Source organism: Thermobia domestica, chromosome 8 (genome assembly GCF_964235325.1).
Source record: "Thermobia domestica chromosome 8, izTheDome1.hap1.1, whole genome shotgun sequence".
Classification (NCBI taxonomy): Eukaryota; Metazoa; Arthropoda; class Insecta; order Zygentoma; family Lepismatidae; genus Thermobia; species Thermobia domestica.
This window is the reverse complement of record NC_137461.1, coordinates 166386230-166411184: the sequence shown is the minus strand read 5'-3', so window position 1 is coordinate 166411184 and position 24955 is coordinate 166386230. Positions and strand designations below refer to the sequence as shown.

Below are 24955 nucleotides of genomic sequence, written 5' to 3'. Positions count from 1 at the left end.
TCTGAGACTGATTTATTCTCTCCCCAATGAAATGCCAATCAAAGAGGAGTATTTGTTCCGACTAGTCAGGGTAATTTTAGCTAAAAGTGAAAGTACATAATATTTGCTTTTCCCCTTTCTTGTTCGTTAGTTGTTTAAATCGCAACTATTGAAGCATTTTCGTTAATATTAAGTTATTTTACAATATAACTGAATTCACCTTAAAAATAAAATCCCCAAGAAAATCCCAATCTCAAAAATATTCCTTCATCTTAACAGTAGGCGAAACAGGAATATGCCAAACATTAATTCCTGTTTCTCCTACAATATTGATAACGCAGAAATCTTGATAAATTTTGCTGGAGGCTAGTAGGCAGAACAGGAATAGGCAAAACAGGAAGACACCAGTTGTTCCGGGTACAACTAAAACCTTTTCTCATGTCTCTCCCTCTCTTTTTTCTTTCTTTTCATATTTCGAATTCCAGAAAGAGAAGTTGTCACTTTATCAGCTTACCATTTCCGCAAAACAACAGTGCAGATGTCACTTTGTGATCTTTGGGAAAGATTATAAAAAAGTATTGTTGGGATCAATCTAGTACAAAATTACTTTCTGAAAGTGAGGTAAAAACCCTCTCTTCGGAAATAATTGAAAGATTCTAACATTAATAATTTTTGAGGGAAAATGATCCAGAAATAGCATATGGGCAAAATTTCTGAGCTGTGCTTTTTAAAAATCACTTTAGTTCTTTGTTGTCTCTTCACATGGCCACTTCTACACTATCTAGATCTAGAACCTTTTAATTTTGCATGGACATACAGTATGTCCGGTGACAATACAATATTTTATAAATAACCGTATACTCATGTGTAATGTCTGCATCTCCCATTTTCTGGAAATACAGAAGGAAATACGAACCATGTAATTTTCACACTACCATTTACTAATTTTAATCTTTTACTAATAAATGAATTTCGCAAGGCGTCTGAACGCTGTGGAATTGTATCATGTGCATAAGTACATCCTCGATCAAATTCATGTGAAATATTTGTGCATACTTTCGTTGGGAGTTCGAACAGAAGAGAAACAAATTTGGTAAAGCTGGGTAACGGTTCACGCAACATTTTATGTTCTTGTAACTAAATGGTGCTGGCTTTTATTAAAATTGAGCATGATTTTAAAAACGTAGTAAATTTATTTGACATTATTCAAATTTGTTTGAATTATGTAATACCTATGAAAACTTTGTTGATAAGGCCCGCAACCGTAACAATTCTCGGTCTCTGTGTTAATATCATACGGATGCATTGTGGTTTGAGGGATTAGACACCCTAGCCCCCGACATAGTTGCGAGCCTGTTGAACTATGTAAGTAGATTCCTCAGAACTTTATTTCGCAGAATTTATATATATATATATTCTTCAGTACGTTATATAGAAAATGGATGACTGGACGGGCTAGTTTACGAATTGAATATTTTTCCCAGTGCGGATGAATTTCACTCATATACGCACCCAGCCATCACACGCGTAAGAGAGGGGAAAAGTTGCCCTGTTGGGGATTAAAGTTTCTCCTGCAGGAGAATAAAGAGTTCTCAGAAGGGGAAATCTCGGGGATCCGCTTGTCAGTTAGCACACTGGGATAGGCTTTTCGAAAGTTATAAGGAAATCGGCGCAAAAGGCTGTTAAGATGATAACATTTTTCATACCTTTTCTTTCCAGATGACACATTTTCGACTCGAGATGTCAGTGTGTCTCGATCAGGGACGGATCCAGGACGGATTCCTGAGAGATGGGGTAGCGGTGAGTTGTAACACTGCTACTTACGGTTATTTAGTTTTATTATGTACAGACTTGAACTCTTGCAGCACTGGTGCTTGTGCCATTGGAGGTGGCGAGCGACCCTTCCCTCAGGGTCCGCCTACAAGTCTCGATATCATCCCTGCAGGATAAAATTAGATACGCGAGAATGTTTATCACTTATGTTTGCAGGCATAGGCGTAGCTAGAAATGTTCGTTGGTCGGGTTTAAATATAATAATAATAATAATAATAATAATAATAATAATAATAATAATAATAATTATTATTATTATTATTATTATTATTATTATCATCATCATCTTCGTATTGGGTTTCGTAAAACACATGTAGTCTTCCTCTCACACTGTCCGTCTCCGTAAAATTGTCCCACCCTCCCACATCTTTAGATTCCAAATCAAGGTCTCGGTGTTCCGTCTCTCTCTTTTCTGTTTCATTGAAATGCATTTGTTTGCAGTCTTCCTTTGCATAAAACTAATAGCCCTCACATTAAAGATGTGTGATGCAGTGTGCGACACGATACCTCTCTCTGCGAAACACTAGAAATATCGCAATCGGGCTATCTCACCTGAGTCTCCTTACCTCTACCTATATCAGAAGCTCTCTGTCCAGAACTTTAATTCGAATCCTCCAAACCAGATGCAAAATTCTTTTTGTGCCTGCCCTGTTGGCGCAATCGGTATAGTGACGGTTTGTAGACTAATGGTGTCTTGGTTTAAAATCCCGTTCAGGTAGTGCATATTTTATCTTTGTCTCTCTCTCCCTTCCTTTCCTGACAGACTACTTAAGCCTTGTACATCAACATTAGTCTTCAAGACATGTAGGAAAAAACTCAGGCAACTTTTAAAATGAACTTCACCCTGCATATATGTAGTACACACTATGTACACCTATGATAACGTAGATTGCATTATTTCTTCCAAACACTCCGATAGCATCGAACTTTTCAAAATATTCAAACGACTCGATAAATTATTATCATACTGAGATCTTTCAGTATTCGCTGCTTTCAAACAATTCAAGACTCAACGAGTGCCTCGAACAATTTGAGAACCTCAAAAGTGCGATAATTCGATAAAATTAGAATTCTTTATCCAGAAAACGATTTTGAAATTTTCGAATTTTTATCGATTATTCGATTATTGGAATAGCCCTAGTTCACACAGGAGTCAATACGCATTTCAACAAAAGCAAGCAACATTTATGAGTGGGAGGGTTACAGTTACGTTCCCAAGTTTTGAAAGTCAAAGACAGAAGGTTGCGTACTTTTTTTTTTTTTTTTTTTTTTTTTTTTTCAAAATGTAAGATAGGCAGGGCACAGATATGCATCTCCTCTAGGTTTGTTCAAATTTTGACGTTTTTAACTTTAATAATAAAGAAGAAAATAGTGAAAAACTTTGCTATGCTTTTCAAATAAGGTAACTTTCAAGGTTGCTAGAGGTAGCAGATCACCTTAATGATGTAAACGAAATGGAAAAATAATTTTGTACTTGCCTATAACACTAATGATAGAGCTTACTGCAAACATGGACGTAGTTAGTGATATTCATTAACTCTTATTAACATGAAAAAAAAAAAAAAAAAAGAATAACAAATGCAGATTTTGGCTTGTCATTCGTATTGGGTGGGAGAATTTCGATTTCCACAAGGTTTTATTGTTTATATCCAAATAAAAGCAAAAAAGTTAGGAAATTTAGAATAAAACCAGAAGGGCAGTGTTCTCTTAAAATTGGTTGTGATTTCAAAGACTTACATAATTTCGAGGGCAAACTAATGAAATTCGGTGTTCAATAATCATCTAAGTTTCACTTAAATTTGAGATCAATTGAAACTATGATAATTTGTTGAATGTAAGTTATTCATGTGGCTATGTTGGAAATTAATATTTTTATTTATTTATGCGTGTTTATCAAATGCAGCCAAATGATCTTTTAGATACGATACCGTATAGCAATAGGAATGGAAACTATTAGGAAAGTAGGACAATGCGTTTAGGGCACAAGTTCTATATTTATATGTGGACTTACAAGTTTAATTTAGTCTAGTTTGAAGAATCATAGTGAAGACTGTGTCAGAGGCTTCGAACCCACAACATTACGAACGTAATTCTAGCATTTACTCAATACTAATTCTACAGACAACTATGTTATAATAACCGTTACAAATATTTAGTTATAAACAGGATGGAGGGTATAAATAATGCGTGCGTTCTTTTCATTTTTTAAAAAAAATTGGAATAATTTTTTTTAGAAAAAGTAAAACCACAACCAATTTGATAAAATGCTCATTAAATAAATGTACGAACGTGTACATCGTGAAATCCTTTAACATTGGACTATTATCTATTATAGAAGTAGTGTCTTGCTATTTTTTAATGGAGCGAGCACTACTATTACTAATGTTTCTATCTTTGTAATTATACATTTTACAAGTTTGATATTTTACGATTAGTGTCAGAGTTGCGGGGTATAAAGTATTGAATATTTGCCCAATTATAAGACCGTCGTTTTATTTCTGAAGTTTCTTAATGATGATCACTATGCCTCAAAAACAACGAAATTCTGCACATGTTCTAAAAAGTTCATTATAATCGGATCGTAATCAGTAATCAATTATGATATAAAACAATGTTTACCATTTTCAATCAAAACGACAGACAACACTGGTATTATTATAGGTTATTTCATATATCTGTATACATTCTGCAGTTTGATTTTCATATAACAATTATTATCCGAGTTACGGGGTATACAATAGTGAATATTTATGACATTATTATGACCACCATTTTGGTTTAAGAACCCATAGAGAACGATAATTTTGTCACAATGGTATAACTAGGCCCAGCAGGGCCCCGAATAGAAGTTGGCCTGAGCCCCCAGACCCATTAAAATGTAGATTATATAATTCTGATTTGCATTTATTCGGGATTCAACCAGTGAGCCCCGGCACACTATCCCGGTTACCCCAGCTTAGTTACGCCCCTGTTATGTGGCTGTACATATTACGTTATTTTCCTAAGTTCTGTACATATTCCAAAAATTTCATTCAATTCGCACAGTAGAACTGAATTATGATAGAAAATACTACCTGCCATTTAAATTTCAAACAAATTTTGTGTATGTATGACAAATATAGACTTACATATAATCTGAAAGATTTGTTTTCGTAGGACAGTTAGTCCGGTAGGAAAATTAGTTTCTGTAGGACGATTAATGTCATTTTAATTTTCTAACAATTGTCATTCTGTTTCAAAGTCATGTTAATGGGACCATATTCATACAAAAGGACATTGATTTATTTAGCTAGCGTGCAAGTTTCAATAAAATTGACTGAGATGCAAAGAAGTTATTCGAAGAGAAAGGAACCCTTGTGTTAGTAAATCTCGTAAGTTTTTAAGGTCGTCACTTTATTTTCAGAAACTGAAAAAAAAAAAAAAAAAAAAAAAAAGTGACGCCTATTTCGATCTATCTATCTGATCTGACATATCAAAATCGCTTCAAAAGTATGAGAGAAAATCGTGGGGGACCAAATAAAAAGTAGAGTCGTAGATAGTGAAACCATTAACTTGTTTCCTACTTTCTCTCAGAAATTATCAAAGCGTTATTTACTGATCAAAACAAATTTTGAGGTTTGGTTCATTGCAATTCAAAAAAAAAAAAAAAAAAAAAAGATTATAAAACGCAACTCAAGACAGTTGTCCAAACTTTTAAACTGTCACTCCCACTCCCAAGCGCAGAAGCGTTACAAAGGAATGCATGTAAACGCAGGAGATACTAGCGTTCAGGCACTTTGTGCTGTTGCCACACTTCACGAAATGCACGAAGTGTGACGCTATATAGTCAGTAATTCCAAACGAAATATAGAAGTAGACGCCACATTTCGTGCAATCTTCGTAATGTATGGACGCACAATTGTAGCAAAACCATATATATATATATATCCGTCATCCCAGTTGTAGTTATTATCTTGAAAACGATAATGTTGAAGATAGGTTAAAACTTTTATCTATTACCTATATAAACAATGTACGTAATCCCAGAAATTTTTAATGTATGCTCTTATTTCTGACATAATAATTTATGTTCATGTTTTTAACATCGTTTTGGCGATATTAATAGACTGATGTAATGTAATTTTAGTGACACACAAATTACAGAATATCCTTGTACCTTAAGAAATAGTTCGTCAAATTGATTATGTATATCTTGTATAAGGTGTTTAAACGTATTAACGTATATGCAGCTGAAAACATGCCCAGAAACTTCCAACAACCGCATTGAATTTTAAAACCAGTTTGTAATATGCTGTATCAGTTTGAACGAGTAAAATTAAGGAATTTTGTGGGAAGTTTCTTTCAGTATGTCGGTTCATTTGCAAATTATGTTGTGGAATTATGAGTGTTTAGAAAAATATCATTGTATTTGTTAAACATATATCACATGACTCTGTTTGGTCAAAGTGTTCAGTTTACTTCAAAATAGAGCTGTTATTATGATTACGTACTCTATATGTAGTGCTTACTTCTCGCTACTCGTTGTGAACGACTACTAAAGTGTAAACCCTCGGTTAAATTATTCGAGAACTATAGAGTAACTTCGATATTTCTATGCGTATATAGATTATTTTTATCAATATCTCTGAAGCGAATGAAGATAAGTCACAAATAATAATATTGAATTTACGGTGGAAAAAAATCGTGCTTCAGTGGTGTGTAAAACCAGCTTCACTTTAAAATGTTACATATTTTCTAAGTCTGTGGTTCCCTACCTTCTTTCACTGATGACACACCTTACTGAACGCCTATAACAGCGCAATACACTTGTTTATTTTATTTATTTATTTTGTTGATATAATTTATAGTAGCATAAGCCTGTAAGTGTCTAGAAAGTAGTGACTCTATGTAGTACTGAGAATCGTTGCTCCCGCTGGAGCGTTGTTTGGTAGTCTGTCTGAAAATTGATTTTAATTAAGTATTAAACGCTTCATAATTTTCAAATTCTAAAATTTTGCGGTAAACCGTGTTAAACTGCATGATAAACCAGTGTATCAAGACACATCGATTGGGAACCACTGTTCTAAATGATGGATCTCTTCAGGAAAGTTCTGTTCTTATTAATATCAAGTTGACGTCCAGTTCGAGAAGTCCTTACATAAGACATTTTGTTGTAAGGACATTGTATATATACAGATGATTTTTTTTTTAATATAAGAACGTATCTTTGAAGACTCAAAACGTAAGTTCTTCTAGAAACAGACATAATAATTACTGTTTAATATACGCTTACAGTATGGCTTTCCAATAGTAAAGAAGTATCATTCTATAAGCGATTGTTGTATCCTGAGATGTACTGAATCAAAATTGGGGGATTCAAATATTAATAATTTAATTATTAATAAGTATTAATAATCATCTATATAGGACGTTCAAAAAGTCTTAGAGTGCGGGCATTAAAGAAAAGTATATACAAAAATGATAGAAGATTTCTTTCCGTGATTTTAATACACTTTCTTCGGCGTTGATTTGGAATATATAAACGATTATAATCATTCTTAACGCACTCACAAATTTGAACTCAAGTATAAGATTTCATGCACCCATCAGAAATTATGAATAAGAAATTATACAGTAGTTCAGATGAATACATTTGTCTACTGTTCTAGTTTCTTTGTTATGTTGGGAAGCTAATTAAATTTTGATATGACTAATTTTTGTAGAAGTATCAAAAGGAGTGGAATACTATTTTACATGTAGTCAGTAATTCTATGTACAAACTATTATTCTTTGCAAACTATGATGATAACAAATTTTATTATGTAAAATGAAGAATCTTAAAACATGAAATGTTGTTCAGTTCATTGTGTTATATCGTTTATGCGTCTTTAACATAATAACATTAGCTTATAGTTGTCAGATTTTACGTTTCTTCGTTAGAATTCATAATGGTAAAATTTCACGCTATCTTTGTCTGTTGACATGTAAGGAAGCATTGAAAATGTGACTTAATACACGGCGACTTACTTATTACAGCTCACTTGCAATTACTTCCTTATAGGCAACTTACATGTTTCCGTTTATTCAAAGAGCTATGTACGGTAGAAACAATAGTATCAGTACAAGTTAAATAAGCTTGTTTTATTGTCATTAATTCCGTTTGATGTTAAAATGAACTAATCGTATATATTTTTTTTTTTCTTTAGGTAATGCTAAGAAATGAGGAGGCGGACAACGAAAATAAAGTAATCATATTTTAAACGTTGTTTCAATTTATTTCATAATGCGATTTATTTATGTATTTATTTAAAGTGCATCGTGAGATCTGGATGTATTAGAAACAATATATACGTTAGAATCGTACAAAAGACAGTAAACAAAACTGTCGCGGAATTAATTGTTGCAGGCTGTTTCGTATTATTAAAAATTGGGTAATTGTCATGTATTTCAAATATTATACTGAACTTGATATTGCCTGTTTCAAAGTAGATTTTTCCCTCAATAATTTCGACAACTTTGCTGTTCTTTTCTGTGCTAGGGTGATCAGAATTACATATGTTGATGCTTGTGCCTACTGTCAATATTTGGTTCAACAGGAGGGTTGGCAAAATTTCCGATATTGTTGAGGCAAAAGAAAAAAGAGAAAAGCATGCAATATCAAAAGTCAATATAAAATTTGATATAATGTATATTCTTTGCGTCCACTTTCAAATTATATCTTCCTTGTGTGAGAATCTCGCACATGTCAGAAGTTACGGTTTAAAATATTCAAAACTGAATGAATACACTCAAGCATTGAACTGATTTGTCGGATAAATATTCTCATGATTATTGGCGTTATCTCGTAGTGTCGAAGTGGCTAATACATACTGTCTTAGATTCGATCTCCCGAGTAGAAGGATACTAAACCTTGGGTAAGAAACCGAGAGTATCGGTAACAGATCAAGTAATAGGTCCCATCTTACATAGCCTCGGAGCTGATAATGGATTTTAAACTGTAATAAATTAGTAACAAGAAACGAAAAAGAATATCTGCGGACATAGTAAATGAAATATTAAATATACACATAAAATGCAGTAATTCTAATAAAGCCAGGTAGTGTTAATAACAGAAGTCTGACACTCACCTGAAGTATCCGAGCAGGGGGATATTAAACTTTTATTATTATTAAAATACATCACATTGTTTCATTAAATAATTTCACTTACATGTTGCTACAGTCCGTGTGCATACTATCAGAAATCAAAATTACACTTTACATAGTAGTTTTTCAACTGTTCTTATACATTCTACATTACTTCTATTAGTATTAACTTAATACTGTTTTATGTAAAAGATACCAAAATGTATCTGTCAGGAAAGTCGACTACCTCATATCCTTGAGCTGTTTCTCATGTAAAATTCTAAATTTCATAGTTATCTTCTATGTTATAAAAATTCTTCTGTTAAAATTTTCCTGTTTTAAGTTTTTTTTTTTAAAAAATTTAACTTATAATTAATTAACCCTTTATTGGCCGATTTATGTTCCTAGTTTGAGTTGAAATTTGAGTATGCCACTCATTTAGATCTGACCTTGTCTGTAGTAGAACATCCAGGCTTCTGATTATTACGGCAGCATTATTATTTAATTACTCACTCACTCACTCACAAATAATGTTAGTAATACATCTACATATATTCTGCAATTCTGTTTCTTTACATTATATATTAAAATGCTAAGTTTATCTAGTTATATATAAATACTGTTACAAGTTTGAATGTGAATAGCACAGAGAGTATTAACACCAAGGCAATTTATTTTGGTCATGTTTTACATTGATATGTTGTACACCTGACGCACGAATCATTTTTCGAAATGTCCCCCCTTGGCCTTAATGCAGGCATGAAGTCTGTCCGGCCACTGGTCAATGGCATTACGCATCACGTCCGTGGAAAAATTGTTCATTGCTCGGGTCAAGGATTGTTTCAGACTGTCGACAGATGGATACCGTTTATGGCAGACCTTTGTCTGAAGGACTGCCCAAAGTTTGTAGTTCAACGGGTTAAAGTCCGGGGTGCTAGAAGGCCATCAGCGGTAGAAATGAAGTCGGGGACGTTCCGTGCCACCCAGTCCTGGATTGTTTTCACTTTGTGGCCTGGAGCGGAATCCTGCTGGAAGGTCCACCTTTCGCCAGGGAACATGGTAGCAAACAGTGGTTTCACTATAGGTGTTAGCACTGTGTGCTGGTATACCTTGGCAGATGTTTCAACATCTTGTTCGCAAAAATGCAGCTGGGTTGTGTCTGAGTAGCTCACTCCCCACCAAACCGTCACTGAGGCACGCACTGCAATTACTGCTACATGATTTTCGTAATCGCCCCACTCCATCAGAACTCAGTACAATATCAACGTATATCATGAACAGTCAAACACACACTACATGCATCTTCCGCTTTATACACATAACAGCACTGCGCCACTCCGGATGCCTACAGCAACACTCCAAATTTTGTGACAGTATTTATGATATAACTAGGTATATGTTTGTCTCCAACCACAATGAGATCCCGAAAACCACAAGTGCTAGAAGTGCTAGTGTTTTCACTGATCGATTTCAAATTTTGTGTAGATCGTCCAGTTCTAATTAAAAAAAAAAAAAAAAAAAAAAACTGTTATTACGTTCTTAGGGGTACTCTGGAAATATTGATATTTTAAAAAAATAAAGCGCCATACCCTACGACTTACCACCACATCGGTTTATGTAGGGGTTGTATATCTCTCAGGCGTTAGTTTTATGGCCAAATAATAATGAAAAACGAAGGATGGCCATTTCTCCAATCTAAGATGAATCTTTATTGTTTGGAGTGTTTTGCTCAATGAACACCATATATCACTGACATTATAATTAATTGTGTATGTAATGTATTTGCTTATTGCATACTGCATGCAAGAAAACACTGATCATACATGAATTAGAAACTCCAGCCGGAAGTAGGCTCAAACCTTGCAAACGGTGAGAGAGATTGAAAAAATAATCGAAAACAATCTCCCCTTTATAGAGTTATGGTACCCCTTGCCGATTTTTATCAAGACGTTTTTCACTTGTGTCTGTAAAGGGACATGTACAGATGTTGTGAGGAATGACAAGGAGATTCATGCTCATATTTGAATGATGCGCTGTGTAGAGAATTCAGGTTCAGCTAGTATTACGTAAATCTACTAGGTGTGAATTTTCAGCCACAAAGATATTTTAATCCGCATCAACGAATGTGTGTCATCTTTGCCTCCCTGTATCATGTCTGTTCTATGCCTTGCTGAGTGACATTTTAACTACTTCCTTTGAATTCTCTGAAATTTTCATAAGTCACCAAGGTACTCATATTAGAAAATAAATAAATAAATATTAATGGGTAATACCTCTTTATGTCTTGAGGATACTGTGAGTTGTATTTAGTAAGATCATCGCAGAGTTCTGTATTGTCATCATTACATCAGTAATCAACTACAAAGATTCTGAAATTCCACCCCGTTACTTGAATGTTTCTATCAGTGTATTTAGCATTTAGATTTAGGGACTTCGGACGCCTAGGCAGGTGACATTTTTAATTCATGCTAGTCATTCATAATTGTTTTGTGTTCGTAGGAGTTGTATCTTCGAAGACAAGTAAAGTGTTCCTTCTGAGAATCTAAGAAAAGACAATGTTTGGTCATTTAGCAAGGGGAATACGAATGATAGTTGACATTTATATGTAGGTCGTGTATGGGAAACATTCTCATTATCATATAATCCGTTTTAATTTAAACTACTCCAACGCAATCAATATGAGGCGTCCATTGAATTTATAATACATTTGTCACCATGTATTATTAAGTACACAAAGAAATAAGATTCACTGTTTTTTTTTTCTTTCTTTTTTTTTTTTTTTTCAACGCTACAAAATTAAGATTCGGTGTCTCCGAGCCCATTACAAACTTGTAGATTTGAAATACGCAATTATCAGCAACTTTTCCAGGGTGTTGTGTATATAGTTCGTACGTGATCAGTTGTTGACAGCGTGGAATCAAGTTCGGGGTGATTACGTGTGTTAACGAAACATGACAAGGGTCTGTACTTTCTTTTCTTTGCGATTTTGCTCTGGTCACACTCACTATATCGATTTGAGTTTCATCGTGAGATTCATATTCTTTGTACATTTGTTGAATAGTACGTTTGACACCCTGAAATATTTTAACTTCTTCGTGTCTGTGTGTATGTTCCAACTTGATTCCTCTTTTTTGATCGAAAGATCCAATATATTTCAATCAAAATTTTTCTTGTAGGTCTTATATCTGGAGAACTACATATAGTGTAGCCAAACCCAAACTATCACTTAGCTCAGTATGATGTGCTTATTCCGTAGAAAACTCGATTTAGGGGCCGTTCAAAAATTTTGTGACCCCTGATCAAAAAAAAAAAAAAAAAAAAACTTATTGGCCAAGATTGCAATCTTTTGATACTTTTCTTTGGAGGGGGGGATCATTCTTAAAATTCTTGGCCAAGATAGCAATCTTTTAATCTGTCATTTTGGATCATTCGTAAAATTATTGTTGTGTTAAGCATTTAAGCAAATTGTGAAATCGTAAACTTGCATATATATAAGTTATTTTATTAAAGTTTCTGCCAAAGATGTAAAAAAAAAAGTATGAAATAACTTATAGAACAAGCATATAAAACAGAACATGCAATAAAAACAAAATAAATGTATATTTATAATTACTAGAATTCGTATAAGTTGTACTACGTAAACCAAAAGCTATTGAAATAATAATCGTCATTTCCACTAACATAACAATATAATATAATATGCAGTGTAATATATAATATACAATATAATGTAAAAATGTCATAATAATTTGGGCGGAAATTATTGTTATGATAATTTTTATAACATTTTCATATTTTGGTTTGACCTTTAAGGTTTTTCTCCCGTTATTTCTTAAAAAAAAATCACTTCCGTGAAATAATATTAAATCCAACTTATAGTCTAGCTATTAATTCCAGGCGACTTGTTTGTCTGTCTACTCGGCCACCGTAGACTTCTTCGCTGACCTATATCGAGAACACTCTGTCTTTTCTAGGATCTCATCTTGCTCCCTGTCTCTTTTGGTCTCGTCGCTTTCTATTCTCTAAGAACTTGATCACATTTCACTGTTCTCTAGGATTAGTTTGTCTACAAATGTAGATACCTCTCACGTCATCTGCAGAATTGTTAAGTTTTTGAAACAAATTGTGACCAAATACATTCAGGTTACTGTATTAAATTTTCTTCCAAAGATATAAATACATTTCCTTACATAAGTTCTGCACCTCTAAAACAAATATAGAATACTTTGAACATCAAGTACAAATAATTATACTGAGCGTGCAACATTTTTAATATTCGTTTTAGAGCTATGGAAGTTATATTATACAGGGAAGTGTGTTCACATCATTAAATAATTACCAAAATTCATAATAACCATACTATGTAAACTATTCAAAAGTGCTAAATATGATAACCTATATTTTAGAACATGATAAGTATATCCATTGCTCATTACTATAATCCCAGAACAGAAGTCACTGTTACTTGTTGCTTATCATGACACCTTCAGTGAAGCAGAAAAGAAAGTACTGAACTCTTTCTTTTGAGCTGTAGTTTTTTCTCGGTTAAGCTTGTATTGAAATCATATTTGTGTGATGATCATGAATCGTGGTAAATATGGTACGAAAAGTGACACAAATCTAATTTCAGTATTTAATGTGTTTGTATCAGAAACATCTTGAAAACACTTAAAGAAATCGGGGTCGACTAGGGAAGACCGACGATTCATTCGCAACTAGTACGTAGAACAGAAGAGTGAAGTTGCGCTTGAATTAAGGAGAAACCAATAGTGTGGAGATTTTTAGAGAACCCATGTAGTATGTGATCCTAATTATTCAACATTTAGTGAATGATAAATAAGGGAAGTATTAATGGAAGTTGGAAATTTCAAGATTGCAGGGCAAATCATTAACATCGTCAGGTATGCGAATAACACGGTTGTTATAGCTATAACAGAAGGAAGACAGAAAATGATGAATAAAACAGTTGACACTGGGAAACAACATGCAATGGAAACCTACATCCAGAAGTCGAAAGTCATGAGAATATCGCGTGGAAGCACTTCCTCACGAATCAGAGTAAAACAAAGAGAACGAGAAGAGGTTGATCATTTCAAATATCTGGAAGGTATTTTGATGAGAGACGCTTACTGCACCAAGAGATCGGGACAAGAATTGACGTAGCCAAAGAGATATTCAACGAGAAAAGATCATTTCTAACGAGCAGGCTTAACATTGAACTAAGGAAAAAGCTGGTGAAGTGCTATATGTGGAGTATTGAACTGTATGATTCGGAAACTTAGAAGATACAGAAGAAATACTTAGAGAGCTTCGAAACATGGTGTTGAAGGAAGATGAAGATGATAAAATGGAAGGTATTTTTAAACGAGTAGGAGAGAAGAGGATCCGAAAAATTCGATTTCCACTAAAACATTGCGCAGGAAACCCCATAAAAAGGATACTCATGGCACGTAGCTAAAGCCAAGCTCCTGCTTTTACCAGGGAATGTTAAGAAACAACTCCAGTAGTGCGAAGACCACAAAACCTGGACTGCAGGGCAATAAAAACAAGTCATGTCGTCCGATGAATTGATATTCATGTTTTCCACAGTAGAACGTGTGTGCGTGTGGAGAATACCGTCTGAAGCCTACGTTCCCAACTGTCTTATGACAAACGTAAAGCAAGGAGATGGTTCTATGACAGTGTGGGCGGTGATATCATGCGTGGTTTTCTACAAGATTCGTTATAAACTTGTGTGGAATGATGATTAACTTGTGTGAATGATGATGATCGATCTTTTTTGAACCATGGAAAAGTATTTTAGAAAACTACATACGGTCTTGTTTTTGTTCCCCATCATTTCTAAATAGACTGGAGCGTATTTTGCTGGAAGAGGAATGCAGCATTCCATTAACTGCTTTTCATCATCTGTATTAGTCCTTTCCGTGTCATATCCAGGCTGTTGTGGCCACAGAAAGTGGTTTTACACTGTACTAGGTAACTTGTTTTTAGCCTATTCACACTATTCTGTCCAACTCCTGATGACTTCTTTCACGTGGTGAAATTGAAACTCTGCAGTATTCTTCTAGCAAGCACTAGTATATACATATCCTCGAGAAACTTCGAGACGTGACTCCTTGTATCAAATAAAAGGAAAAAAAAATCTAATAATCATGGTCGGAAAACGCTTCCTTTCAGAGTTACAAACAACTGAAAATGCGAAAAATCACTTTTTAAAAGTCTGTAGGTTGAAAACTGTATGGTTTGTACCTATGATTCAGAATCTTCCTGTACTAGCGCAGCAAATTGTATAGTTGAAGTTAGGCTACGGTAATATACTTTTAACAATTAATTGAACAATCGTTTCACTGGTACTAGAGAATTGTGAAACGTGGGTATTTAAATGGGGCACATATTAGTTCCTGTGTAGTTCCGTGACCCTGTTACAATAGACCTCAGAGGTTTCAAGCTCAAGTGTTTTGAAGAAAAGTTCTTCGTGTTTTCGGCGGTTTATAACTGAAAGGAAACCTTTTTCGACGTATATTTATTAGAACCTGTCATATATATATATATATGAGATGGTATCAAAAAGTTCCTAGACTAATTTTATAACACGCCAGCAGATACTAGCGCAAGACTGCATAGGAAGCACCGACTTTCATAAGTTGGTGTGCCAAGAGACATTGTCCTGTGTACAACAGGAGCTGTGCAGCTGGTTCTATTCTGACCACGTGCGTTACCACGTCTGCTATTTTATTAGGGATAGCAAGTTAGAATAACGAGCGAACGTGAAACTCTGTGTGAAACTAAGCAAATCCGCCACTGAGACGCTTGACATGATTCGGCAAGTGTACGGTAATGCCACATTGAGATGTTCGAGGTTTTTTGAGTGGTACGCGCGCTTCAACAGCGGAAGAACGTCACTGAAAGATGACAAGAGATCAGGACGACCTTCAACGAGCACAACACCCGAAAATGTCGAAATCATTTGGCAACTTATGCATGAGGATCGTCGGAGAACAATCCATAACATTGCTTCCATTGCCTCTGTGTCATACGGAACAGTATAGGCAATCCTCACGTGTGATTTGAACATACGCCGTGTTGCTGCCAAATTCGTCCCCAGGCTGCTGACCGAGGAGCAGAAGGAACACAACGTCGAAGTCTGTCAGCAACTCCGGCAGCGTGCTGTGGATGATCCGTCCCTCATGTCGATTATCATTACCGGTGACAAAATTTTGGGTATACTGGTACGACCTTGCGACAAAGCAACAATCTTCACAGTGGAAGAGTCCAACATGCCCACGACCGAAAAAGGTGAAGTAGGTCCTCAGCTTGACGAAGTGCATGCTTATAGTCATTTTCGACATTCACGGGATTGTGCATCACGAATTCGTCCCCAGGGCCAGACCGTCAATAGCGAGTTCTATTCGTAGGTCTTAAGGCACCTGAGAGAGGACATTCGGCGAAAGCGACCGGATCTGTGGCGCGCGAAAAACTGGCTGTACACAAGAAAATTGATAGGCTACATTCCAATGATAACCATTCCATAGTATGATTACCATTATTTTTTCTGTAAATGAAATTTGGACGATTTCTTTCAAAGCAGAATAAAATTGTAAACAAACAAAAGCAGAGAACGAATATTTTTTTATTAGAGAATTATAAACTTAACAAAAATTTTAAGGAAATGCATTTTGTTCTGTTTCGCGGAAAACAAGTCAAACGAAATGTGATTTATACAAAAAGACATTCCATGTAATCGATACCGAAAATAGAACTACATTTTAAAGTGATTTATTTAGAACAAATATGTTGCAAATTGTAGAACCCCCTTTTTAAATACTACTTTCACATTTCATACTATGACAAATAGTAGTGTACTTTTTGTAGCTAACTAAAAATGTCAAACAAAAAAGTTTTAACAATTGGCCAGTTGTTACACACACGTGGCCCAAAAGTAGGTTTACAGTCCCATACTGATCAGCTCATTACTTTTTATATCATTTCTTATTGTTATCCATCAGGTAGACTTAGTTCCTTTATTATTTGTTCTTATGTCTTTTTACTTGTATCTTAAGCTCGTAACAGCCGAAGCAAATAAACCTATAAATTAGAATGTTATACTTGATCAATGCAGGGGTGTATACCTACTTTTGGGCCACCCTATATATGTATATGTATATAGATATATATAAATCAATAAACGGAAGAACGTGTCAAACAAAATGGTTTCTTCAAACTAAAATTATTATCTAAAAGATTTCAGTTCAGATCTTTTTTTGTTTTTTAAATCAGTAATTGGAAGACATTAATATTGCCCAACGATGAAGCAATAAAATTTTTCAGCAAACGAAAGTTGTGCAAACTAAAATTTTTAACAAAAATTTTACTGTCGAATGCTATTATCATGGTATTACGTATAAAAGTTAAGGGAATTGAAAAATTGTCTTTTTTCAAAAAATAGTAATTAGATTAGTATCATATCCAGTCACCAAGATGGTTTTCAAAAAAACATAACGATCATAGTGCCATTTACGCCAATATGATATCCAAAGCCTTACCGGAGATATGAAAAGCATCGATAGCGATTGCTGTACTGCTTAAAATAACGTATTTATGAAAAGTTAATAATGATTTTTGGTTTTCTTTGCACCTATAACATATACAGCAACACTATATAGTAGTTATAATTACAGCAAAGTTTCGCAATTACATGATTTTTAGCAGTGTTGCACTTTTGTCAATATTAATCATATCTCCGGAACGGTTTTAGATATATAATTGCTGTAAGCGTCATTGCAATCCTTACGTCTATTAAGAACTATTTGCGTGATTAGATGACATTCTTATCCAAGCACTTTTTCAAAACAAAAGCTTTTGAACAAATTCTATTTCATTGTCATGAAACTTCTCGCCTATTTATTCGAAACACCTAAATATCATGATAGTGTTCGACACTGGGATACTTTGCACGTGCATTACTCCGTACGTCTGACTTACCTTATACTTAACTTTTGTACAGGCCTCCAAAATTTAGATGTTTGTGATATTACAACATCCTTAGTTTGTACCAATGAAAAAAATATATAGTGGTACGGAATAGTAAGTTTTAGTTTAATGTGTTGATTTGAAATACGTAATAAATAACTTGACGTACTACCATTTGAAACAAAAAAGTACAATTTTATTTGGAGTTGACAATACTGTTAATCTGGTGGTATAGCAGAGTAAGTCAAACAGTGTTCCCCTGCTGGTATTTACATCGTACAAATTTTCAGCGTTTTTGCGATCTATTCGTTTAAAAATTAAGAGGGCGTTTCAAGGACCCTGTGTTATCATCAGTTACGTCCAAAGTAATTAATCAATAGGGATTGGACATTTGAACAAATAATCTTATATAGTTGGATCCATGTAATGGAAAGTCAGTATCCTCGAATTGTATTAGCGTTTGCTATCTTATAACACTTATTTCATCATGTTACAAGTTTGGCATCATAATTGCTCTCATAGGGTACAAGTGAATAGTTTTTTTCGTTTGCTTTTCGTCATTTCTTAGATACAATTGAGCAAACAAGTCTTAAACATAATCACTTCTCTCTCCCTCTCTCTCTTTTCTCTCTCAAATGTAATGATTTTGCCTCCTAATCTTGAAATGGTTCACGTTACTGATACAAACATGACAAAATTATGTTATACAATATTTTCAAATCCACTCACATTTGAATATATATATCTGAATAGATGGTTTCGGCCGCATTAGAAATGTCTGAAAAAATGTTTTTGGTTGCAAAGTTACACTTACGTGAATTCAGTGCTGCAAATACTTCGATACATTTAGTATTCTATGTGCAAAGTGACTAAAAATACCCTAACCTCGAGATGATGATATTCTTTGTCTCCGACTTTTCCCATTTATATGGAGTCGGCGTTCCTATCTTTAATCTCTTTCTCCATTCTCTTTTATTTCTGGTATCCTCAGTTTTCCACCCTATGTTCCTCAAATCATGTCATCCGTGATTCAATTTCATTTCGCCACTTACGAAATTTTCATTCAACATGACTCACTTTTGGGGAACACTCTAGCCTCAACTTTCATAATCGTTTCGGCAAATTTTTGTCACGACCAAATGCCCTTCCTGACGCCAACACTCACTATTTATCCGGGCTTGGGGCCAGCACCTCCAAATGCTGGGTTGCCTCCCTCCGTGACTGGTGTACCCTAACATTGGGATGGTAATGCACATAAAACCTTGGTTATTTACATCATTCACGTCATAACTTTCGAGGAAAATCCGCCAGAGATTTGGTATACTAAGGACGTCAAGTCTGTTAAACTCTCTCTGTAGATAACATTAACTTAATAATTTCTGTTGATATATATATATAACATTTACAGTACGTAACTTATTATCCGTCCCTGTTTTGAAGTTTTCTTTGATTTATTCACATGGTAAATATCGTGCAATGCTTGGTTTATGTTGAATTTTGAATCGGATCCCATTGAGTGCCCAAAATGCAACTTTGTGGTGTTTTAGTACACATGTGAGACTACAATCTGGACAATTTTGAACAAATTCAGAGGGACATTTCTATGCAAAATTCAAATCTTAATTTGAATTTTTGAAGTGCTATTTTTTATTTTATAGGTTTTTTTCAATATAGTAGAACTTCTAGAGCAATCTTTAAGCTTTCCAATGGTGTTTGTTCCACGTCTCTGGTGCACATATTAACCATTTTATGACAATTTTTAATAATCACTGTAACTGAAAAAATTACGTTTTTTAGCATTTTTGAACACCCTGTATGGGGACACTTTCAGGAGGAGAGAGGTGATATTTGGGATTTTTCATCTCCCACTGTAATAAAGCTGTGCACCAATTTTTACGAAAATCTAAGATCGTCAGGTCAGATTTTGCCATTTCATTGGTTGATTTCACATGGAATGTCCCCATAACAAAAAAAAAAAAAAGGTTTGATAGTAAGCAGTTGGTTTTAAACAATACGAAAACGCAATATATATATTTTTCCACTCAGCACACGCTAGAAATATTAATAAATCCACAATGAATCTAAACGACCCATTCATACAGTTAGTCAACGAAACAAAATTTTTAGGTATTATAATAGATGAGTACTTCAGATGGAGTAGTCATATTAAAACAACTATACATCAACTAAATCCAAGGCTATATGCCCTAAGAGTGCTAAAAGATACTTTAACTCTAAAAGGCTTAATACAAATTTACTATCCATATACCTTATCATAAAGTATGGCATCCTATTTTGGGGTAACGCAACTGAAAGCAAATCTATATTTTTTAAGCAAAAGCAGGTCATCCGTACCAATTACACTACAAGCTACAAATCGCATTTTAAAGAGTTAAAGATATTAACAGTTCCATCTATTTATATATATGAAGCATCCGTTTTCAGTCTAACGCAAAATGAAGATGCAGCGAAAGAGCATCATTACAATACTAGAGACCAAAACAAAAAGTCTTACTTTACTAGATTATCACTGGTACAACAGAGCCCTAGACATATGACAAATAAAATATTCAATGCTTTGCCCAATCACATAAAATGGAGAAAAACTTAAATAAATTTAAACGAAACTTAAAAATGTATCTAATAGAGAAAGAATTTTATAGTGTTAAAGAATATCTAGAAATATATTTATAACAATGTAAAATATTTATTTATTTGTATAATCACTTCTGTAAATCATTTTATGTTTGTTTTATAATTTCACATCAATACTATGTACATGTAGACTGAACCCTCCAAATACCATATATTGGTTAGATGGAGTAAATAAATAAATAATAAATAAATTAATAAGTGTTCATTTTGTGTTAATCATATGGTAATCTGAAATTACAATAAACAAATCTAGAAGTCCCTTTTTGAATGAGTGCGTGTATTTTAATGTATCTAATATTAATTCTTAATTATAATTAATTACATTTCCATAATTTTAATTTCAATCTGTTAAGGTTTAAGTTAATCTTCCTAATTGCACCAAAACCCCTCTTTTAATACAGTCTTTATTAAAAAGAGTTGTTCTTGCTTAAATTGCATGACAATAATCGTTGTACAACACAATTGTAAATTATTAAAAATGTACTTTACTTATCCTTTGTATACACTTTGATTAGAAACTGCCCACCTAGAGAAACTTACGAAGTATAGTTCTATCACATCATTCTTTAATATTTTCAAAAATGTAGTCGATATTTTTCAAAATGAGACTTACGAAACGTCTTGTCTCGCAGAAACGAGACATGTCTTGTGCTAAACCTGTTATGGCGTGTAACGAAGCGATAACGTAGTGAATGTAGTTTATAACGTAAATAAGGCGTCTTTTTCTATCGTAAATTTAAAGATATTGGAACTCTGAGTGAGTTGGACATAACCTTTGATTAAAATGTAGATAAGATTGTAGAGTTGGTTAATTATGTATGATATATGGTAAACTGCTGAATATATATAAAAAGACGCCACGAAGGAGGCGGAATCGCATTGACACATCTACAAAATTTGTAGATGCCGTACATAACAGGAAAATAATTAGTAGTGATTTCCACGCAGCGCACTACATACAATGTTGTCACGCTTGTATGGAACCAATTGGAAGCAGGTCAGAGAACCACAGTTCACTAGTGGCCAAGTATTGGCGTGACTTGAATCTCTTTCGTCGAATGCGGAAGCATTTCTAGCAGTTTTCCGTCTTTTAGCAAAGAAGAATTATGGTATGTGACGAATGTGGATTACCTTGAGTGCAGGTACAGTGATGCGAATATGGAATCGATTTCTCCAGAAAGGCCATCTATTGCTTGCAGGATCCTAATAGCCGTTTCATACCATGAACCAAAAGGACAGAGTTCTTGAGTGCATGGCTCTGGCGGATTGGGGGATCTAAATCTCGAACTTCGTGATTGTTGCAGACTTATCAGTTTCTCACAAATAGTTGTCGTCTGGCAGAGTGGAGTATGTTTGCACTACACATTTTTTTACTGTACACCTTAGGTACGTGTGGTTGCAATGATGGTGTGAACATCGCATATGGAGAGGCGAATAGGGAAATTTTCATCTCCGATAAATCCCTCTCCTGCGTGTAGTATCAGGATCTTTGCATCCGTATCTAGCGTACCATTGCCGCACGTGTCTGGCACTGGTCCTTATGGTATGGAATGTCAATGAATTTTTTGTATGCTCGTGTCTAATACTTATCGACGGGTCTTCGACTAGTCAACGGTACATCGATGAGCTATTGGACCCCGTTATGCTGCATTTATTGCAAGTCATCCATGGAAGCACTCCCCAGCAGCATAACTCATAATCGCATGTGCAACTCAACTTTCTAGATGGAGGCGGGTTTTGCACTGTTGGGATAGAATTTTGTTAAATTTATATCTTTTTTTCCCTGTAATTCAGATACATCTGCTGTAGTATTTTCACGCTTTATGATGTATTGAGGTCTTTGTTTTTCTCCTTTTGCTAGTTTAGTTTGTATAGCGTATTGTTTGGTACTGTTGGCCATTTTCGAACATTTTCTTACTTTTAGTGTTTGATACGATGCCGGTGTAAAATGGTTAGTGCAAAATTTGTAAATAAATAAGCATTTTTATTGTGTTCTTAGAGATAACATTTAAAGTATATTTTTCTACTTTTGTCAATGTTAGCAAAAGGTATAAACATTTAAGTATTCATTAAAATATCGAATTCTTAGTTTGTTTCACATGCCAGTCATTCTTAAAATGAGTCTATTGCTTGTTCTTCACTTTTTTTTCGCACTCTTCCCTAAAGCGCAGAAACTGCCTCAAAACAGGTCGTGCCCTTCTTAACCCTGCAATACGCGCGCGGATTTTTGTAACGTGGATAGTCGCGCGGGCTAGCACTGTAGCCCATTTGTTTTTATTTTATTATGTTGCCTAGCTTTGTTAATATTCCTGTCTTTCTTGTAGAGAATTGTGTTTATAAACTGTTTTAAGGGTTATATACACAATTTGAGAAATATGTTTATTTTGAAAGCTATGTATAAACAAAGAATACCAACACCATTCATTTTTTCAAAAGTGATACAGGAATAAGACTGTAAAAGTTATTTGTATTTATCAATAAATGGACCAATCTGGCGCATTTTAAACTTTCCTTCATCTTAAACATGTGTTAGAATTTTTTAAAAATTAAGTATAATTTTTCAAAAATTTTACAAATATTACAAATAAACGTATTATCCATAAAGCATATACCTTTTCAGCATAACGAGTTTCTGGTATCAAAGTTTGATTACGATTTTGCATAATTTTACCTCTGCTCATATATTTACACTCATATATTTTTCCTTTTATGATTCGTGTCCTTCTAAGCATGTTCTGCACACAAGTGGTGAGTGGTCAATACACACTTTCCTTCAAGCATTGACCACTCATCAAAAGCATCAAAATGTCAATAAGGGCACGCACAATCTCGTCTGTAAGTTTTGCATCACGGTTAAGTACAAATCTCAATCTAACACTGTCAATGTAAATATTGATAAATTAAACCTTAAGTCTCAAAATGTTTGTATCTAAAAGCACTTCTAGATATTCAAGCTCCGACAACGCAGTCCTACCCTCACCTTTAAGTCCTGGAAAACGAAGAACAATATTATGAGCACGAGCGCAAATATTACGAGTAGGAGTGACTTTTTTCCATTTGAGATTGTCTTTTACTACATAATAATTTACTTCAGAACTGTCTTTACTACTATTATCAACAGGTATCAGTGATTCCTGCCGCCCGGAATTCTCAGTCACATCTTGTGAATTTTCACTATTTCTGTGTCCGAGAAATGCATTTTTGCGGTCTCAAAATGTTAACTATTGCCATCTAGAAAACATTCCTCATCAGAATTGGCACTTTGCAAACTCATTGACCATCTGATCAACACTCAAACTATAATGAAAAAAACTTCGACACTTTGGAACACCCGTGGGCATCAATAGTCGCGCGGGCTACAGATGTAGCCAATTGAAACTTTCAAGCAGAATAACAATGAGCTCCTTTCGATTTTACGTTAAACCACACACTAAACACGCGGAATGATAGTTGATAGAAAGGTACTCAGACACCCTTTCTGTTATCATCTCAAATTACTTTGCGGCAAGGAAAATAAAAACGCTGGGCTACAATAGTAGCCCGCGCGCGTATTGGAGGGTTAAGCAGTTCTTCGTGGAATGCATTACGTAGATGTGTAACTTCCTCACAGACGAACATTTGTTTCCATGCATTACCGTGTTCTTGTTAATATAAACGACACTTTTCAAAAATTAAGGACGCGGCCTGTACACATGAATGATAAGAAATATGTACATTTAGTAATACAGCAGCATTTGGTACATGCGTACTTAAAGTATAAATGATCATTGTTGTTGGATTAACGTCTGCCACTCAGTTAAGATGGAATAGTTAGTAGGATTGTTGTTGCTTTTAAGGAAAACCTCTTTCAGGTGTTATAATATAGTTTTGTGCAAAACTTATGCAGCTGAGACTTAAAAATATCTATAAGCTAGTCAGGCTTATACACGTGAATATTTTTGTCAAATTGTAAGCAAAAATTAAAGGTGTAGTTTGTAACATAAAGATACGGTTCAACTATTAGCAATGTTCTCAATAGCTCGATTAAGTTATTGTGGCCCGATTGTATTTAATACGGTGATGTGCAGTTTGTAACAGATGCGTCATACTATGGTTGAAGCAGAGAATTTCGTAACAAAGCACTATATACAAGAATGTTTGTTCTAATGTGTTATACATGCAAGCGAAGATATTATTGCAGAAGTATGAAGTCATTTTCCAAATGCAAAGAAAAGTTTCTTCAAGTTTCTATCAAGAGTGTGGGCTTTACCATCTGCTCCGATCGATACCAGGTGGAAAACTTGGATAGAAGCTTGTGTATAATATTGTAAACACTATGAAGTAGAGGTATCATTTAATAGCAGTGTGTGTGTGTGTGTGTGTGCGTGTGCGGGTGGGCCTGAGGATATGAATAATGAAGGAACTCTCACCTGACC

The 24955-nt window shown here is 34.4% G+C and overlaps 1 protein-coding gene and 1 long non-coding RNA gene across 5 annotated transcripts in view; one reads left to right on the top strand and one right to left on the bottom strand.

The window, feature by feature from the left end:
• Window positions 1-24955, bottom strand: part of LOC145693339 (uncharacterized) — a 570535-nt gene that overhangs the window by 161982 nt on the left and 383598 nt on the right. The window lies entirely within an intron of this gene.
• Cap-D3 (Chromosome associated protein D3) overlaps window positions 1-24955 on the top strand; it is a 291049-nt gene that overhangs the window by 187491 nt on the left and 78603 nt on the right. Inside the window, exons 11-12 of one of the 4 annotated variants that reach the window (XM_081769234.1) lie at window positions 1699-1779; window positions 7998-8036. The exons of 1 other annotated variant lie outside the window; for it this stretch is intronic. In XM_081769234.1, coding sequence (XP_081625360.1) covers window positions 1699-1779; window positions 7998-8036 — 120 coding nt within the window. The remainder of the gene's footprint in view (window positions 1-1698; window positions 1780-7997; window positions 8037-24955) is intronic. 2 more of the 4 variants (XM_081769236.1, XM_081769235.1) reach the window with 2 other exon arrangements.